This window comes from Ciona robusta, chromosome 11 (assembly GCF_009617815.1).
Source record: "Ciona robusta chromosome 11, ASM961781v2".
In the NCBI taxonomy this organism is placed as follows: Eukaryota; Metazoa; Chordata; class Ascidiacea; order Phlebobranchia; family Cionidae; genus Ciona; species Ciona robusta.
In genome coordinates, this window is record NC_143245.1 from 7,934,821 (window position 1) to 7,948,108 (window position 13,288).

At 35.0% G+C, this 13,288-nt stretch overlaps 4 protein-coding genes across 4 annotated transcripts; 3 read left to right on the top strand and 1 right to left on the bottom strand.

The window, feature by feature from the left end:
- The first annotated feature begins 13 nt into the window (after positions 1 to 13).
- Positions 14 to 1,673, top strand: LOC149729061 (small ribosomal subunit protein uS2-like). Its single transcript, XM_089888952.1, has 2 exons — positions 14 to 1,011; positions 1,547 to 1,673. Exons 1-2 carry the CDS (start codon positions 123 to 125, stop codon positions 1,552 to 1,554), a joined length of 897 nt encoding a protein of 298 aa, XP_089745078.1. The 5' UTR covers positions 14 to 122; the 3' UTR covers positions 1,555 to 1,673.
- Positions 1,674 to 2,190: 517 nt separating this feature from the next.
- LOC149729062 (BRISC and BRCA1-A complex member 1-like) lies at positions 2,191 to 4,852 on the top strand. The gene is made up of 5 exons (XM_089888950.1): positions 2,191 to 2,500; positions 2,809 to 2,994; positions 3,300 to 3,557; positions 3,929 to 4,015; positions 4,407 to 4,852. Exons 1-5 carry the CDS (start codon positions 2,279 to 2,281, stop codon positions 4,584 to 4,586), a joined length of 933 nt encoding a protein of 310 aa, XP_089745076.1. The 5' UTR covers positions 2,191 to 2,278; the 3' UTR covers positions 4,587 to 4,852.
- A 27-nt stretch (positions 4,853 to 4,879) lies between these two features.
- Positions 4,880 to 8,428, bottom strand: LOC149729063 (uncharacterized). Its single transcript, XM_089888949.1, has 10 exons — positions 8,231 to 8,428; positions 7,869 to 7,964; positions 7,705 to 7,793; positions 7,274 to 7,384; positions 6,614 to 6,777; positions 6,381 to 6,540; positions 6,151 to 6,211; positions 5,829 to 5,892; positions 5,390 to 5,504; positions 4,880 to 5,088 (listed from the first exon to the last, which is right to left on the bottom strand). The coding sequence occupies exons 1-10, from the start codon at positions 8,328 to 8,330 to the stop codon at positions 4,957 to 4,959; spliced, it is 1,092 nt and encodes a 363-aa protein (XP_089745075.1). The 5' UTR covers positions 8,331 to 8,428; the 3' UTR covers positions 4,880 to 4,956.
- A 138-nt stretch (positions 8,429 to 8,566) lies between these two features.
- LOC149729064 (neutral cholesterol ester hydrolase 1-like) lies at positions 8,567 to 13,132 on the top strand. Its single transcript, XM_089888947.1, has 9 exons — positions 8,567 to 9,081; positions 9,296 to 9,443; positions 9,739 to 9,813; positions 10,480 to 10,543; positions 10,857 to 10,990; positions 11,299 to 11,497; positions 11,858 to 11,974; positions 12,386 to 12,584; positions 12,966 to 13,132. Exons 1-9 carry the CDS (start codon positions 8,935 to 8,937, stop codon positions 13,128 to 13,130), a joined length of 1,248 nt encoding a protein of 415 aa, XP_089745073.1. The 5' UTR covers positions 8,567 to 8,934; the 3' UTR covers positions 13,131 to 13,132.
- The last annotated feature ends 156 nt before the right edge of the window (positions 13,133 to 13,288 follow it).

Here is a 13,288-nt window from a genome sequence, read left to right on the forward strand (position 1 = left end):
CATTTTTGCGCACTTTTAGCGTAAGATTTCTATAAATTTCTTTTCCCAGCTAACAGCAATCAAGATTGCACGTGTCGGTTTTCTCCAGTCGTAACTGATAAATTTGGAACGAATCCGTCAATATGTCTGGGGGCATTGAGGCTTTACAACTAAAAGAAGATGACGTAACGAAAATGCTTTCGGCCACCACGCATATTGGTGCGCCGAACTGCGATTTTCAAATGGAGCAGTATGTTTACAAGCAGCGTCAGGACGGTGTCTTTATTATTAACTTGAAAAAGACATGGGAGAAGATCATGCTTGCAGCTCGTGCTATTGTAGCCATTGAAAACCCAGCTGATATCTGTGTTATATCATCCAGGCAGTATGGTCAGAGAGCTATCTTGAAATTCGCTAGCGCAACAGGCGCTACCCCGTTTGCTGGAAGATTCACTCCAGGAGCGTTCACTAACCAGATCCAAGCTGCTTTCCGTGAGCCACGTCTTTTGATCGTCACTGATCCCCGTGCTGATCATCAGCCAATCACTGAATCATCCTACGTGAACATCCCGTTAATCGCTTTGTGCAACACCGATTCTCCGATCCGATATGTCGACATCTGCATCCCATGCAACAACAAGTCCAAGCACTCTGTTGGCCTCATGTGGTGGCTTCTCGCACGAGAAGTCCTCCGTTTGAGAGGAACCATCCCAAGATCCCAACCCTGGGACGTGATGTGCGATCTTTACTTCTACAGAGATGCAGAAGAGATCGAAAAGGATGAACAAGTGGCAGCAGAAAAGGAACACCAGAAGGAATTAGAGGTTGAAACTACCCAACCAGAATGGGGAACCGAGCAAGTTCAGCAAGATTGGGCCGAGTCTTCCATCCAACCAATCCCTGGAGCAGACATCACCGCTCCTCAACCAGCTGGCCACATTCCTGCTGTTGATGATTGGGCATCTGCTCCACCTCCAATGAAAACTGATGGCACCGGAGATTGGAAGACAACCGGGAATGAGGAGTGGGGAGGTAAATATTTGTGCATCTAAACTTGCAGAGACGGAGTGAAAAATTAAGGGGTTTGGGCTCAATATAAAAATAAACAAGTAAAGGGGGGTTTCCAACTTTCAATTTTTTAAGAGGGGCAGCGACCAGCGTGGTACACCTTGCAACCCGTCTGGCTACCCCACTGAATATAAATGTTAACTTGTGGTATGGCCATGGGAACTACATTGAAAGAGCTTCTCGTATTATGGGTTTCCTAAAATTGATTCAATTTTGACGATTTTACTATTAATGCTCAAGCCACTGGTAATCAGTGTTGCCATATTGAGGTTGAATAATTAGTTCAAATTCTCACAAATAACTGTTTTTTTACACTAATCTAAACAAGATCTGGTTTAGGACCTGACCGGAAACCCCCAATTAGGAATTTATTTTCAGTTCATTGTTTTCTATCTCATGAAATCCTATTGTTTATAGATAATGCTTTTAATAATATTGTGAGTATCTAAGTGTATTAGGATTCATTGTCAACATCATAATATATATTTACATCATGCAGGTTTCTAATCTTCTGACGACAGCTTCATAACAGCCATCTTTAAGTTGGAGCTCATTTTCAATGCGGCAAAGTTTCGTACTTGGAAACAATATATAAAAAATTCAATAAAAATCCTCCAACATTGAAAGCTGTGTTGTCATATTTTAGTTACAGCCATTAAGAGGTGTAGTGTTTTTGTTTTCATGAGTTGGTATGAAAAGTTACTTGGTGTGATTTCGACTGTATAGAACTAGATTTTGAGGTTAGGGTTGAACAAGGCTTTTTGAACGTATGTAGTGAGGCAGTCGAAGTTTGTTGTAGTGTTCATTAATCTTTCGAGCCATTATTAGTTACCAGGGATGTACCATTAAATTTGTTTTGCTGGTATGCTTGTTTTCAGTTTGACCGACAATATGGTTAATCCATTTATGAATGAATGTAACTTGCTAACATATCCTTTTAGTCACCCCACTATCACAAATGTATGGACCAAACTTCGTTTCATTAGACATTTTGTTTGTATATATCAGACTTCGCATATACATATACTGGTGTGTTTGTGATATACGTAGTTTAATGGAATCAAAAAAGTTGTCAAAGTAAAAGAGTCCCTTAATTAAAAAATCATTGACGCCACCATACGGTGGATAATAAAACTGGGGAACTCCCGGCTATTTTCTTGAATTTTTGGAAAACAAACGTTTATGAAGTATAAACTTTAAACAGACAGGCTTTTTAGGGTAAGGTGTTATAATGAATGAGAAACCCGTCGAAACTGATAAAACGCAGCTACAAGAAACAACAAACCCCAGGCGACCCGTAGAACATTCAACAAATGAAAATGAACAAACTGTTAAACCTGTTGAAATTCCAAATGAGACAGAAACCAAACCAATTGTTAAACAGAAACTTCATCGTAAACCTTCAGTAAAGAGGAAATGTGTAACACCAAAAGTGAACTGCCCAGAAAAAATAGTGAGTTTATTTATTTTGAATCTAGAGTTAACTGTGATGTGATAATTGGTGGGAGAAGACTTTTAAAACATAGTATCTAAATATTCTGATCGTGTTTTTAGCGGTTAACAATAGTCTATGGGAGTTGTAATGATCCAGTTTTATAATTTTTTAAATCTTGTTTGTTCACTACCAAGTGAGACAAATAAAAAAATTAAAAAATGTGTCCTGTCTTACCCCACAGGCCCACCCTACTGTAAATAATAACTATTTAATAGTGAATTTTAACTTTTGTTAATTACTTTTTATTCTAACCTTCACATCCCCAGATACTTTGTATTGATCATTCTGCAATTATGTTCACAAACAAATTCAAACGAACCGTTCAATCCATGAAACAACAAGCTGTGTTCCAAGTTTTAACTGGAGCTGTCCGTAACTTTATAAAAACCAAGTCATTTATTGACAGTCGGCATCAGTTTGCATTGGTTCTGCTCAATCAAACTCCACAATTGGTTTGTAACTTTATGTGATGTTATTCTGTTTTAAAAGAGTAGAACATGTGATTTTAACAGTAGTAGTGCAGTAATGTATGCAATGACCAAACTACAGTTTCATTTGAAAATATTTTTCATGCTATTTTATAAATATTATAGGCTACCTCTTATTTAAGAAGAAAAATAGTGGAAAACAAGTATAGTCTGTCTTTTTTTACCTTCAAATGTTTCGACGTTTTTCTTCATCCATTAAGAATTTCTTTGTTTATACACATAACTGAACAATTGCTTTCTTCGCATGTTAATATATTAATTTCAAACAGATTGTTGACTTCCAACCATCAGGGCAAGATGTTATGTTTATGTTGAAAGACATTGGGACACAATTCAACGAATCGGAGATGGTTGAAGTTGATGATGAAGTGTTTAACTTATCAACGTTATTTGACCAAGTTGAAAATATGGTGAATTTACCATCAGTGAAACATCCAGATAAACCTGGACCTCCCCCTTATGTTGTGAGGATGATATTTGTATTTGGAAGATCAAGTTCAGCATTAAAGTTTTGTGTGAATGATGAGGTAATGGTGTATACTCTATAGCTGCCTGTCATTCTGTACCTGTATTTTGGCTCTTGTGGCAAGAATTCTTAAATTCTGAATAGGTCGTCTAATCAGTCAGAAAAACTTTTGGTGGGGTAGCCAAAGCACAAGTATGAGGTAACGGTATAGTACTCTATGGGGGTGAGACCCTTCTATGTTGACTTGAGATTTAGGCCAGGGTTGGCCTATTACCCGCAAGTGGGTAGTTACTACAAGGCTAGTTTTTATTTTTGTGCATAGTTGTGTTTAAAATAGCCTTCATTGAATGAAACACCTTTTATAAGGTCCCCGTTAATTTAAACATTAAAAACCGTTCCATTTTTTCAACTTATTTTATATTCACTTCTCAGAGCTTCCAGAAGTTAAATTCGAATCCATATTTCTTTTGTGATTGTGTTTATATTCATGAGGAACCAAATGATGGAAACTGTGTCACGGTAAAATTGTTCCATTATATAATTCAGTCCATTCATAACTGGATGTTTAGTGACATGCAGGGGACTTAAAAATGTAGCTTTCTGGGTGCAATGTCTGTTTAGCTGAAGTTGAGTGCAAATTCTTAATGAAACCCACCCAAAAAAATGATTATTGAGTATCAGTATTTTTTTGTAAGCAAGCTTGAGTTTTAGGATTTTGTTTCAGCCACACTAAATGCTTGGTAAGGTCATAGATGTTAAACTTGTAAATATCAAGAAACTATGACTCAGTTATTATCCATACTGTTTTATTCTTCTGGATTGTTTTTTTTATTTCTACAGTTCTTATTTTTAATGCAGGTATTTTAAATTTATTCTAAACTTTCTTGTAACTTAAATAATTGCATTGCAGGACAATTTCATGCAAGTTTGTGAGTTGGACAAAAATGGGACGTCGTTTATATACGAAGTTGGTACAGATGGGAGTATGTCTTCTTTATATAATGCATTCTCAAATCTGTTGGCCCATCCATTACAAAGGCAAAGAGATATCAATGTCAACAATCATGATATTTTACTAAGTCCGGAATAATTTCTTCTCCTGGTTTTAAATTAGCATTTTTCTATTCGTCCAAAGTGTTTCTAAAACACTCGTACTGCACTAGACTGGTGGCATTGATGCGCCACTTTTTTCTGCTGAAGTAACAAACAACGTTGTGGAAATTGCTGCGGCAATTGTTTAATGCCATGGTGAATTCCATAGACTGCTGAAGGTATGCGTGTTCAGCGTGTTTATATGTAAACATATGCAGTTCAACTTCTTAAATATTTCAAATAAACAAATATATTGTATAGTAATTCCCCTTTAAAATGTAACCAACAATATCATGGTATAAAACTTTTATTTTGTAAAATCTCACAACATCTGCCTAAATACAAAGGACAACATTACACAAAATTATCTAATACACATCATATGCTGTTGGAATCGGCAACCCATGTTCCATTGCATGTCTGACTTCCCAACGTAACGCAGATCTCTTTTTGCTTGTCGGTACAACGTATGTGTTCGGCACATACACCCTTTGTGGTTTCTATAAAATTAAATACATTGGGTTACGTTTATTTGAATCCGATAGTTCCCAAAGAAGTAAAAAATTAAGTCAATCTTTTCTATTCAAAACCTTGTCTTTTAAAATAAGTTGACTGCTGACAACATGTTAGCCTTTCAATAGGGTTAGCCTTTCAATTTCAGTTTGAAGACTAGGTCACAAGGCAAACTTTCTGGCTTGATTTTACACTAGTTACAAAAGCTCGCAGTTTTACTTTTTGTGCCGTCACCCCAGCTTTTTAAAACCATAGCCACGTCTATACTCGATAGCAAACGATACGTACTGGTGCCGGTTCCTCTTTATACATCATTTGTGCTTTAACTTCCCAACGTAGATTCCTATGTGATTTTTCACCAGGTGCTTTGATATTCGACCAAAACTCCTTGTATTGGTGGTACCTTTATAAAGGTTATATAAACAAATATATATATGAATAGGATCTGGTGCCATGAAAACTTAACTTACAAAAATAAAGTCTCACTAATTGTTTAAAAAAAAGATATATTTTCACTAAATGGCATCGCCAGTCTCTTATTCGAATAGAATATATATGATATTGATAGTTATCCCAGCCCCATTAAATGAATATATGCATTTTCTTAGGTTTTTAAATTACCAGTTACTACTTTTTTTATCTTGGTTTTAATCTTCCACTGTTTTACAAACTCACAATATATATAGGTGTTAGTGTTAGAATATTTGTAAATGTTACCACAACATACTTGTTCACAGGATCCACTTTCTTAAGGTTTCTTGTGTGTGGGTTTGTAGTGCTTGGACGAATAACTGTAAAAAATAATGTGGTTAATGATAACAAAACAACCATGCCATGTTAAAACTTGACAGTGGGCACAGATTTTTTATATTAATACTTAACAGTGAGCACATAACTGCATATTGGGATTTACAATTAAAACCATATTAACCAATAAATTGGAACAACAATAACATATTATTACTTGATAGTGGGCAAATAACTGTAGAGATATTGAGATTAACAATAACAATCTTATTAATGCTTGAAAGTGAGCAAACATAACCTACATGAAGGCGGTTGATTCTTATTCGTAAATTCTTCGAATGCTGAGCGATAATGTTCCTTCAGCTGAAAAATCAAGCGTTTTATATTTATAGAAAAGAATCTAAGTAATATATACGGAGGAAAATGTATTGTCAAACATTGCTTACTACCATGGGACTATGTCATAATATTGGGGACACAGTTTTATACACAGTATTAATAAACTGGTGCAATTCCACACTTAAACACTCACAGCTGGCCTTGCAGTATTAGGACGAGGTGGAAGAGGGATCCGCGGTGAGACTCGAGATAGAAAAGAATCGTCCAAAGATTCTCCTTTCATCCGATACATCATGTTGTTGTCCTCCACTAATGATTCATTGTATACACGAGGTGTGCCGTCTACTTGTTTCCTATGGAATATTTTGTTATGTATTGTGTAGTTTGGGAAATATGACAAACAATAATATCTCATGTAACAATTACCGAAGAACTTTCCGTTTTCGAATCACTTTCTGACTCGACTGATCTGGTTCTGGTGTTTGTGTTCTATCGGTGTCGGTCGCATCAGTGAATACGTGGTCAGTCCAGTGTGTTGAGGCTTCGGTAGATGGGTGGGTTGATGTGAAGTGAGGACTGGGGTAGTTTGGCTGGGTGAGGTAAAGGATGATTATATGTTTAAGGCATGTGTGTAAACCTGGGTTGCCTGTAATACAACTTATGGTCACTGTTGTTTTGTGTGTATAAAATACAAGTATTTTATACCATACAAAAAGTGTGAGTACACCTTAAGTTTATGTCAAGTTATAAAATGGGAGTACAGCTTATGCTCACTGTCTAGTTATAAAATGGGTGTCTTCCTAAACACCAGACACACATAGTGTATTCATACACCTCATGCTCACTGTCGAGTTATAACATGGGTGTCTTCCTAAACACCAGACACACATAGTGTATTCATACACCTCATGCTCACTGTCGAGTTATAACATGGGTGTCTTCTTATACACCAGACACAAATGGTGTATTCAAACACCTCATGCTCACTGTCGAATTATAACATGGGTGTCTTCTCATACACCATACAAGTATGATATATTCATACACCTTGTTTTATACTGTTATATAAAGTAGCAAAGTATTTGCCTGGTCATGAGTAGAAATATCTGATGCTTCACTTTGAGTTTCATCATGTGTTGGATCCATTGGGTGAGGGGAATGATGGGAGATGGTTGGAGGGGAGGGGTGAGGGTCAACCTTGGTTGAAAGAAATGTTTATTTAACCTTTCTTTTATAGCTTAGTTACATTCCTTATGTAGTGACATGTGGGAATAAATGAATGAACTTGTTTGTCATGTATTTGCAGGGAAATTGGCAGTCGTTATAGCATAGGTGTTCTGTTTCATACACCTCGTGCCCGCTTACAAATTATCCTGTAATTTTAAGATGACCCAAGAATAATAACTGTATGGGCCTTAATTTGTGTTCTATTAAATGCGCAGGCATTCCTGACACAAACGTGTTAAGTGGAAATTGGCTATAAATCTATCATATTTGTTAATATGAACATTAAAAACCTGCAAATGAGGTTGAAATCTTGATAAAGATGTCGGTTTCATTGAAGATCTAAAGATTGTGGGGTTTTTATCTGAAGTTTCACTGAATTCTGAAAAAGGGAAGAAGAATTAGTATATTTTTAAGTAAAAAACTAATAAAAGAGATGTTATTGTTAGTTTGTTACCAGATTGTCCAGAGTTTGAAGTTGGTGAAGAGACCCCAGTGAACCAGGAGGAACTGCCTGTTGTGGATTGGTCATGCTCTATCAGTTTGTGGAGATCTAGGTAAAATATACATTAAGAACTGTTTAAGTTTGCGTTTGGTGACCTATAGGCGTTTCTCGCATATTATAACACGCAGTGCAGCATTGGAAAAACGTTATAGAAAATAAGCTACGATATAGCGTCTTGCCCAAAGGTTACCACACCACAATAGTTAGTTTAAAAAAATGGTTGATATTTTACGATAATGGTAAGAACTGTAACACTGCATTTAATCCTTGAATATAAATGTTAACATTACGAGTCAAAACAACGCTAAATGTACCTTTGCGAAATTGCTTCATTCTGTCTTCAGAAACATTAAAATAGCCAAGAGCGGCGAGCTGTTGTTTGATTTCATTATCGCTAAACGATATCGACTCCATATTCACTTAATATATTCGCAAAATCGTTAAAATAAGTCAGAAATACTGATAACAAATCCCCGTATCAATGCACAACTTTCGAAAAATATTTAAAATTCGAGCGTTGACCGAAAGCTGCGAATTACCTTTTTCTTGTGATTTCTCTCAAATTTAAAAAGAAGAAGGATTCTCTCGTTACGTCATCATTTGTTGTTTACGTTTCCAAAAGCAACACATGATCTTGTTTGTAAACAAAGATATTATTACTAAATGTTAGAATAGTATTAACAGTAAAACACACAACAGTAAAACACATACGAGAGCAATGCTTCACACATTTCACAATTAATTAGTTACTTATTAATTTAACGTATGCAGACCTTGAAAACATACCAGGTTAACAGTTCAAGGCAGGCATTTATACAGCATACAGTTTACTCAATAAGCTTACAGTTTTAACTTTTTAAGTATAAATGAGTACAGCACCTCTAACTAACGAAATTCACTTAGAAATTCATGTCATTTTAGATAGAAGTTATATTAATATAAATATAATGTAAAATTAATGGCAAAAAGAAATTGATTTACATATTTATATATCAACAGCACCAGGAGCATAGAAATCATGGGGATGATCAAGAAATCAGCGTTAACATTCGCTGTACTGTTTGCTTTGTTTGCATATTTAGTTCACAGCCCCATCCCGGCAGAGGTTCATGACCCATGGTATTTTCAACTTCTAGTTGATGTCCTAGCTCTCTCTGAATTTTTGGTAAGGGGAAATGTTTTTATACAAAAATTTCTATTATGTATCTTTATTTGAGTAACTTTTTGTTTTCAAAATTCTATGTTTTAAACTTCCATGCTTTGGGTCTCATTCTTAGAAAATAAACCATGAAATAGTTGACTGTTCAAATGTTTTTTAATTACCATAGTCATTATTTTACATGTTCAAACTTAATCACCAAGTTGTGTTATATCTTAAGGGTGGAATCAGTGAGAAATTGGGTTTTGATCGGTGGTGGGCGTACCCTGGGCGTATCCCAATGCCACTCCCATTGTTTTTACCAGATGGGATGAAGGTGGAAAATGAAATGCTTGGTGGAGTGGAAACTGTAATCATAACACCAAGAAGTAAGTTTCAAGTGAGCTTCATCTACCTCTGTTATAACTGGCTTGCTTTACAGGTAGTAATGTAACAACTCTGGATTAAATTACATGATTTTCTTTGCTGTGGAACCTCGCAAATATAGAATATGTACTGTTATCTTTCAAATCCTTTATCACTTATTTTCACAATCTAATAAGACAGTTGGCTGCTCATACAGTTTATAAAATGTTTTACCGTATTAGCCCAAACCATGTTGCATATTTCACCATATCCCATATAAAAAACATATTATTTATTTCACCGTATTACCTCTTATAGCTTTCCAGGAAAGAAATGAACCTGGTCCTGCCGTTGTTTACTTCCATGGTGGGGGGTGGGTGTTTGCAAACTTGAGTAAGTAATTATAATTGTGTTTGTTTCCATACCCAAAAATTACAGTAATGGGCCAATCCCGGCCTTTAGGAGGTTAGGTAACGGGCCAATCCTGAAATTTGGGACTCATGGCGTGCCACACTGTGGGACCTTATACCATATAGAATAGAAAGAATGAAATGCATTGAAAGTGTGAAGAATTTGGACATTGTTTTACAGAGTGAATAACGAATAAAAAAAGCAATGTAAAATAATTATACTAATAATATATGTATATATATGCTATCATTGTGGGCATATATGTGTTTGGAGAAAACACCCATGATGACAACTAAACTAAAGTTGAAATTCACTTTTTTACAAATTTCAAGCTGAAATTTTCGGAACAGATAACAGAGAACTTTTCTGTATCGATATTACCTACCTTTATTAGTGAGTGTCAGCACTCTTGAATGTGGGTAAGGATACTTAAAGACCACCCTTCAAACTTGCTTAAATTAGTTCTTCTAATGTGGTATCTGTAGCTGTCAATCAAATCTAAATAAGTCTGTGCTAAATTAGAGTATTTTAAAATCCATGGTAAAAATAATTGGTTCACACTTTGTAGGACACTGGAAATTTTATATAGAAGCAGAAATTTGTATTAATGTGTATTTTGCAAATATTTATAAAAGGTTTATTTTACAGAAACTTCAATGCACTTACTTGTAGACTTTGCGGAGGAGACAGGGTTTGTTGTTATGGCCCCCGAGTAAGTTTATGAAGTGTAGACATGAATTTTCTATATGGGTTAGGTTTCATGGCAGGGCATGTATGGACCTGGTAGTGAGACCAGCGTTGGTTTATTATTCATTAGTGCAAAGTTCATGCTGTTGCTTATGTTTATTTTCAGATTATAATAAACTTCTTTAAGTTGAAATGCTTCTGACCATACATTAAGATTCAATCATGTTTTGCAATCTATTTTGTAAAATATACGTTTAATTATTACCTAACTCCTTTAGGGTAATTTTAAAAACAAAAGATATTAGTGTCCTTGCCCATGTAACTCCCTTCGCCCCCAGGTACAGATTAGCCCCAGAAAACCCATTTCCAGCCCCATATGATGATTGTATGAACTCTACCATCAGTTTCATGAAATCAAGCAAACGTTTCAATGTTGATCCAAAAAAGATGATTCTTTCTGGGGATAGTGCAGGTAATTGTAAACATGTTTGCTTTATAGAATAATTTGTGTAAGTGTTTTTACATGTTATTACATGTTATAAGTGGAAACATGTTTGCTTTATATAGAATAAGTGTTACTTAAGCTTAATTTACAGATTAACAAATTGGTTTCATTACACCCGTATAAACACGATAACAAAGATCAGGTTAATTAAAACTACAAAGAGAAGTTAGAAATAAAACGACGGTTGTTAAAATAGCGACTGCTAAACCCACCTACACTGCAAAAGCGTTTGTGGAAGTTTAAGTTGCATAATATAAAACATGTATATATTACAGGTGGCAACTTAGCAATGGCTGTTTACATTGGTTTAATTGAGATGCAAGCCTCAGATCCTACAGTTGAACTACCAGCCATGCAAGCTCTTATTTACCCAATTCTACAAATGATAAACTACCTGACTCCAAGTCATGTTCAAAACCAAAAATTTATGTTTTCAGCGGACTTGATTCCAAAGTTTTGGCTTGCTTATATTGGGTGGGTATGTTTGTTTTGATGTTTGTCATAAAACTAGAGGGTTTAAGGTTCAAAGCTCACTTGGGCCATTCATATCCCCTGACATATCCCATTATGTATAGATAGATGGTGACTAGCTGTGGCACGCAATAGCCTTTGTATGCATACCAGTGTAGGCCCATTATATCACCCCTTTTGTCTTGTTGTGCATTGAGGCACAGTAATGTTTGTAGTTAATTTTGAGGTTGTCTATTTATTTAAAAGTTTACAAACACATTTTCAAATGCCAATATACATCCAAAATGCTATGTAACTTTGCCACATTTTCAAAGTCAGAATTATCATACACTATTATAAACCTTATATTAAAATCATTTCCAGTTTAAACGACCAGCCTTGGTTGGGGGATGTTGTAGCAAGGAATTCACATGTGGATAAATCTGATGTTGAATTAATAGAAAAATGGAATCTTGTTTCCCCGAACCTTATCCCTGATAAGTAAGTTGCTCTTGTCGATATATTGTTTATATGTTAGGCTAAAACTCAAGCACATAAAGTAGGGTAGGGGAAGACGGGACACCTTTAGCACACAATATCAAAATATCCTGATCGTGTTTTGAACAATTAACAACAGTTCATGGGAGTCCTAAGGACACGGTTTTATAATTCTTTAAATGTTCTGTGTTTACCACCAAATGGAACGAGAAAATAGTATGAAAAGGGCCCAGCTTCCCCACCCTAATTTAAAATCCATAATTTGTCTTCCTGGTATTAAATTATCACAGAACAATTTGTAGCATAGGATATAATATGAAGTGTTATAATCTAGTTTAATTTATTTTTATTGAGGTACTTTTTTAGGGATAAACACATTTTGGGGATAATTTTGGATTTTTTACATGTTTTCAGGTACATACACAGTGATAAAGTATTTGAATTAGATGATGTAGTTTATGATGACACCTTGGATGGTGATGTGAGGAAACTCATGAAACAAATGATTCTAAATACAAAGATATCTCCTTTGCTTGCATCCAATGAAATTATTTCAAAAATAAAGAAAACTTTGGTTTTGGTTTGTGAGTATGACCCACTGAGGGATGACGGGGTAAGTTTATGTGATGTCTATGTTTAAGCCTAAAATTTTAAGTATAATGTCTCTATGGTTGAGTTTAATTGATATCTGTGTGTCAGTTTATAGTGTCTCTGTGTTTAGTGCTTGTTGTTTATCAGGTATTGTTAGTAACAAAAACTTTAAATTTTTTAATCTGATTACTGTTACCTGTGGTTTTACTGCATGTCCTACTTGGTAGCACTAGCACTTGTTACCTATGCGTGTAGGATGCTGTTTAATTTTATGTACAAGTCTAGCCATTTCCCCCTGGTTTACTGTTAAGTTGATTACACTCGTAAAAATTGATAGTTTTGTTCCATTACAGTTAACCAAATACCCATATTTCAGTCAATCTAAAAAATGACTTTTTTTTAGATAATCTTGCATGAGAGGATAAAGGCACTTGGTGGCAGTGTTGAGTTACAATATCTTCCCAACAGTTTGCATGCAACGGCAAGTCTTGGCGCTATATTTAAAAACACTTATTATGGAAAACAGAATTCAATCTTTTTTCAGAAGATCAAAAAAGCTTTTCAATGATAACAGCCTTACTTCAAAAACTCTACTTAAATTACAAAATTAGGTTATTTAAAATATTATTTTAGCAGTTTTTTATACAAAAGTTCCATATTTTTTTTATTTTTTTTTAATTTAAGTAAAAAAATGTATATTTGGTGCCTAAAATAGTCAAATACTAT

Excerpts from the sequence above, each read along its gene's own strand:
- LOC149729061 (XM_089888952.1), top strand. The coding sequence starts at position 123 with ATGTCTGGGGGCATTGAGGCTTTACAACTAAAAGAAGATGACGTAACG.
- LOC149729062 (XM_089888950.1), top strand. The coding sequence starts at position 2,279 with ATGAATGAGAAACCCGTCGAAACTGATAAAACGCAGCTACAAGAAACA. Across the intron at positions 3,558-3,928 it reads AGTTTTGTGTGAATGATGAG|AGCTTCCAGAAGTTAAATTC; the intron begins GTAATGGTGTAT and ends TTCACTTCTCAG. Across the intron at positions 4,016-4,406 it reads ATGATGGAAACTGTGTCACG|GACAATTTCATGCAAGTTTG; the intron begins GTAAAATTGTTC and ends ATTGCATTGCAG.
- LOC149729063 (XM_089888949.1), bottom strand. The coding sequence starts at position 8,330 with ATGGAGTCGATATCGTTTAGCGATAATGAAATCAAACAACAGCTCGCC. Across the intron at positions 7,794-7,868 it reads TTCAAACTCTGGACAATCTG|AATTCAGTGAAACTTCAGAT; the intron begins GTAACAAACTAA and ends TCCCTTTTTCAG. Across the intron at positions 6,541-6,613 it reads CGAAAACGGAAAGTTCTTCG|GAAACAAGTAGACGGCACAC; the intron begins GTAATTGTTACA and ends AATATTCCATAG.
- LOC149729064 (XM_089888947.1), top strand. The coding sequence starts at position 8,935 with ATGGGGATGATCAAGAAATCAGCGTTAACATTCGCTGTACTGTTTGCT. Across the intron at positions 10,544-10,856 it reads TTTGTTGTTATGGCCCCCGA|GTACAGATTAGCCCCAGAAA; the intron begins GTAAGTTTATGA and ends CTTCGCCCCCAG. Across the intron at positions 11,975-12,385 it reads CCGAACCTTATCCCTGATAA|GTACATACACAGTGATAAAG; the intron begins GTAAGTTGCTCT and ends ACATGTTTTCAG.